The sequence below is a fragment of the Lactuca serriola genome, chromosome 9 (genome assembly GCF_051521515.1).
Source record: "Lactuca serriola cultivar US96UC23 chromosome 9, Lser_US96UC23_V15, whole genome shotgun sequence".
NCBI classification, from domain to species: domain Eukaryota; kingdom Viridiplantae; phylum Streptophyta; class Magnoliopsida; order Asterales; family Asteraceae; genus Lactuca; species Lactuca serriola.
In genome coordinates, this window is record NC_136416.1 from 89273127 (window position 1) to 89278756 (window position 5630).

General features: G+C 31.5%; 1 protein-coding gene across 2 annotated transcripts; it reads left to right on the forward strand.

Annotated features, from left to right (window-relative positions):
• The first annotated feature begins 393 nt into the window (after window positions 1–393).
• On the forward strand, window positions 394–1825 carry LOC145072610 (ras-related protein Rab2BV-like). 2 transcript variants are annotated; one of them, XM_079019059.1, is made up of 3 exons: window positions 394–598; window positions 704–894; window positions 1172–1825. In XM_079019059.1, the coding sequence occupies exons 2-3, from the start codon at window positions 730–732 to the stop codon at window positions 1652–1654; spliced, it is 648 nt and encodes a 215-aa protein (XP_078875185.1). In that variant the 5' UTR covers window positions 394–598; window positions 704–729; the 3' UTR covers window positions 1655–1825. The 2 variants fall into 2 exon arrangements, with proteins under 2 accessions (XP_078875185.1, XP_078875186.1); XM_079019060.1 differs by having other exon boundaries at window positions 394–527.
• Window positions 1826–5630: the final 3805 nt, after the last annotated feature.

Consider the following 5630-nt stretch of genomic DNA (forward strand, 5'->3'; position numbering starts at 1 on the left):
TCATCTATTGATCTACCATTTATAATTGTTGTTATCATATTCAATATATTAAATATAATTTTTTATATTATATTTTTATGTTTTATTATTTCTCATGAATTAAATAAAATTATTTATTTCTAAGTTCTAACCATTTAAAATATTATTTATACATAAGCATCCTTACCAATATATATTATATATAAATATTTATTTGCAATTTATTGATTAAATAAATTGTTATGTTTTTGTATTTAAATTTTATCTATTGTATCAAAGGGGTTATAACCTAGTCTTAAATACTACAACATAAATTGATTTGAGTGAAAACAAAATATATATTTAAGAAACTTAATTCAGGGGGTCTTACTGAAACTTCCAAATTCGAAATAATTCCGTGTTTTTCTGGCTCCGTTTAAATTTCCTGTTTATTCGTGTTTTCTGTTTATCGCGATTGGATTTGGAATTTCTCTCTTCAATCCTCTGCAACTTCTGCCACCTCTAATCCTTCCATTGTTGGCTTGTTCTTCATCTACCTTTTCTGCATGGTTAGTTTCTTCATTTTTCATCACCCCTTTTGCTTTTTCCAACGAATTGATTGAATGCTATAGATTCGAAGGTACAAAAACTGATTCTAACATACGCCCTTCTTTTCATTTCGTATTTGGGCTTTATTTTTATGGGTGATTGAATGCCAATATGCAATATTTTTCCAATTGTGTAGGTTTGTGGCAAGTGTAGCGACAAATAATGGCATATAAGGTTGATCACGAGTATGATTACCTATTCAAGATCGTGTTAATCGGGGATTCGGGTGTCGGGAAATCCAATATACTTTCTAGGTTTACCCGAAATGAGTTCTGTTTGGAGTCAAAATCCACTATTGGTGTCGAATTCGCTACAAGAACTCTTCAGGTTTGTCGCTTTCTACAAAGCTTACTTTCATATCAAGCCATGAAATTTCCCCTATGATATATATATATATATATATATATATATATATATATATATATATATATATATATATATATATATATTTATTGGTTATTGAATGGATAAATAAAATGACAATCGTCCAATGAAAAAAAGGGTGTTTCTTTTTTACTGAATGTGACTAAATTACCATTTTATCCTTGTGTAAAAAACGAATAATCGAATTACCATATAATTTCGTTTGAGCATTGTAATGTAGGTCGAGGGGAAGACCGTGAAAGCACAAATATGGGACACAGCGGGTCAAGAAAGGTACCGAGCAATCACAAGTGCATATTATAGAGGAGCAGTAGGTGCCCTTTTGGTGTATGACATAACAAAAAGACAATCTTTTGAAAATGTACAAAGGTGGCTTCGTGAGCTAAGAGACCATGCGGACTCGAATATTGTCATCATGTTGGCCGGAAACAAGTCCGATTTGAACCATCTAAGAGCCGTACAAGAAACCGATGGTCAAGGGTTAGCAGAAAAGGAAAACCTTTCCTTTCTAGAAACTTCTGCATTAGAAGCTCTTAATGTCGAAAAGGCATTCCAGATGATTTTATTGGATATTTATCAGATAATTAGTAGGAAAGCACTGGCGGCTCAGGAAGCCGCCGCTGCAGTTCCTACCCAAGGGACCACCATAAATGTTGGTGATTATAATAATAATGGTAAACAAAAAGGTTGTTGTTCTCATTAAAAGGAAAGTGTATTTGTTGTATATTTGGTCCCTTTTTTTTTATGGAAAGTACACATGGAAATGAAAAGTTGAAAAAAAAGTAGTAGGAATGTTGTTGAGATATTAGAAGATTGGTTTCTTGCGTTAGAGATTGAGAAATAGGGTAATGAAGTTTTGTATATGTGTATTTTGTTTGAGTTTATATGAAATTATTGATAATTTATTTTCCATGAAAAGTTTTACTTCCATTTTGTTGTTTACGTTGCTAAAGAACATTGTAGTGACTGTTTAGAAGTCTCTTTAGATGTAGTTTTGACACAACAAACATAAGATAAAAGAGTGAAAGAATTGTTTAGTTGGATGCAAAAGTACATGTTTTGACTGATTTGGACCCGGTCCGGTCATGTTTTTGTCCACTTAAAAGGACTCAACTAATATCGACATATGAGATATACTTGGTCATTCAATAATATCATGTTTTTGTATTTATTTTTTATACAAAATAGTAAAAATAGTCTTTGTAGTTTTGTGGTTTTGTCATTTTATGAGCTTAGGGTTTCTATTGTTTCATGGTGAGTGATTATTGGATGGATCATATTTGGCATATTGACTGGCGCATACCTCTTCGTGGTGGTGCTCTTCAATCGCAATATCAACTTTTGATGGAGACTCTCAATTTGTTGCAACTCACGACCCGGAGTGACTCTTGCGCGATATGGGTGGATGATGTGTTCATATGAACATTAATGTTTTTATGAGGAGAATGATGTTTATCATATATTTAATAATTTTAAATGTTTTTATGAGGAGAATGATGTTTATCATATATTTAATAATTTTAAAAATACAAAATAAAATCTCCACCCACCCCCACAAAATAAAATGCTAGAATATAATTAGGAAGTCAGTTTAAGGGTTTTGTTATAGCAGGAAAATATATTTCTATATTTTAATAAGGATGTCGTTATGTGTTGTTCAAAAGTTAGACCAGGTGATTAGAAAAGATGAACTTGAAGCTTGGGGGTAGTGATGGTGGGATGGCTTTGTGCATGGTGTGACATCCCCTAATTATATTCTATTATACATACCACAATGCAATTACTTTTTTGCTACCAATATAGGGAATATAATGTAATGTTTCACATTGATATAGTCGATAGATAAATTTAAGTATGTTGTTATTATGAGTAGGAAATTGGAAGTGCATTGTTGCTATTTTCAAATATCCATCTTACAATTATATTAAATAATATATAAATGTATACATTAACTTCAATGTAGTTTGTACTTAAATACTATAAAAACACCTAAGAAGCTAAAATTGCTTTCAAAAATTTAGTGTTTAATCACATTCAAGTTGAAGTCATCTCAATATCTCTTATGTTTGTATCAATTAACAAGTCCAAAACTCTTATAAAAGCAACTTCAACATTATCCATCGCTCAAGTAGCTCAATAGTTTTGGTGATTTTATCTCCATCAAAAACCACCTTTGGGGAACCACATTGATTAAAGACAAAAATCATCCTTAACCAATTCAAATAAGTGGCAAACACTAAAAGCCAATGGGTAAAAAAGTTAGTTTGATAAAGGGGATCAATGTGTAATTATAGAGAAAAAAATTTGTTAGCCTCAAATTGAAAAAAAATACATATGCAAGATTCACAAACATTTCATCAAACACCTAAAATGCATTCATGCTGGCACTACACTAATACTATTCTCAAAAGATTAAAAGTTTTGGTGATTAGCCTTATATGAATTCAAGGTATATCTTCTAAACTAGATGAAATTGCACCAATTCGATTTTCGAATACAATAGAATGGTAAATAAACTAGTTCATCTAAGGCTTTATGAACACAACACCAGTGGAGGAACTATGGTAAACTGTGGTAGTTTACCAAGATGTGTGAAATAAAAGAGGAAAGTCCTAAGAAATTGATTAGAGGAGGAATTTTGAACTATACATGATTTTGATTTCTATGGAAGAGATTTAAGTGTTAATTGATGAATAACGGAGAGGGAATTTCACATATGGTAGTTTGGCGTATGAAAGATGGTGTGAACTGAGCGTCAATTGATGAACCTACCAAAATCGTCACTTCAGCCTCACATCTCTCTCTCTCTCTCTCTCTCTCTCACACACACACACACAACTTAAGATCGACAAAGCCATACCTCCTTTTCCTTCGAGTTTGTTTTTTTTCCGATTGCTTCTTGATCGACGACCCAACAACGATCCGCCCCTAGAACCAATTGAACATGTCTCGTGTTTTTTTCTTTATACACACAAGGTTTGAATACAAGGAACAGTAGGGACAAGAATCGATCAACATTCTATGGGAGTTTTAACGCTTTTTCTAGTTGTCCCTAGACTTCCATTGTTAAGTTCCAAACATTCCTAACCCTAATAACTTGACATTCTAAATTTGTTTTAATGACATTTTTATTATACTTTTTAATTCAATATATTATCCTATTTCTTCCAAAAACAAAAAAATTGTTTAATTAAATTATACACCTTTTAAACGGATTATATTGGCTCTATATTCCTTCACATCAATTTAATTAAACAATATACTCAATTAGCTTTTTAGGTGTTAATTGACACCCTTTTTACTTAATTTATTTTGTTTTATCCTCTTAGCATAGAAATAACTTTATGTTGCTCAATAACTTTGTAATGGAACACTAACGTCGTTTAATGAAGGATTTTTGGGTCGTTACATCAACAATACAAAAAACTAACAACATATGGATAAGCACATGATATTTTGATAGTTTTCATCACCGTGTGAGTTATGACAAATCACATGGCCCAATCATGTAATTTTCTTTAAAAAAATATAAATACTAATAAAGAAATCAATATATATTAATTAAATAATATATTGCATCAAATAGCAACATATTTATGTGTTTATATCCATATTAGTAACATATTTTATTTTGTCCACAATAGTAACTAAGTTGTATATTTTTATCAATATATGTGATATGGAACATATTTAACTAATATGGTTTAATGCTTAAATCTTATGGCTTAGGGATTAATATTTAGGGCTTATGGAATAGGGCTTGTGAATTAAGGCTTAAAGATTTAGGCTTTGGGCTTATAACTTATGGCTTATGGCGTATCGCTTATAGATTAATACTTACGGCTTTTAGATTAGGTTTTGGGACTTAATCTTAGGGCTTTGGATTATGGCTTACGACTTAGGGATTAAGGCTTATGGCGTAAGAAATATTGCTTAAGGATTAAGGTGTATGGATTAAGTCTTATGACTTATGACTTAGGTTTTAGACCTTATGGCTCATGGATTAATGCTTAGGGATTATGCCATATGGTGTAAGGCTTAGGATTTATGGGGTATGAATTAGATTTTATGTATTTGAGTATGTATGTGTATGTATATGCATATATGTATATGTGCATGCATTTTATAAGACCCAAGCCTTAAGACTACCACATAAGCCATAATCCATAAGCACTACGTATGAAACCCTAAGCACTAAGCATACACCAAACACTAAGCCCTATCTATGCCTTATGGTGGGTTGGGTTGGTTGGTGGGTGTTAGAGATTGTGGGTTTTTACGACTTATGGTTTAGGGCTTAAGGATTATAACTTATAGCTTAAGACTTATGAATTTTGGATTGTGGCTTAAGACTTAAGGCTTAAGGTATATGAGACAGAATTGATAAAATCAAAGCGCTAACCCTTAGACTTAATCCTTAAACTATTAACAATAAGCCATAAACCATAATCTAAAAACAGTAATCCATAATCCTTATAGATTAGGGTGTATAACTTAGGCTTAAGGCTTGTCTCTTAGGTGTTATTATGCATTGTTTATGTCTTGTGGCTTATAGGTTAAGGATTATGGCTTATTGCTTATTAATTAATGCTTATGCCTTATGGCTTATAACTTATGGTTTATGTCTCGAGACTTATGAATTAAGACTTAAGGCTTATAACTTATAGCTTATAGTGTAT

What these genes read in the sequence shown, in the direction of transcription:
- LOC145072610 (XM_079019059.1), top strand. Translation starts at nt 730, where the DNA reads ATGGCATATAAGGTTGATCACGAGTATGATTACCTATTCAAGATCGTG. An exon ending in TCGCTACAAGAACTCTTCAG is followed by an intron (nt 895 to 1,171) that starts GTTTGTCGCTTT and finishes ATTGTAATGTAG; the next exon opens with GTCGAGGGGAAGACCGTGAA.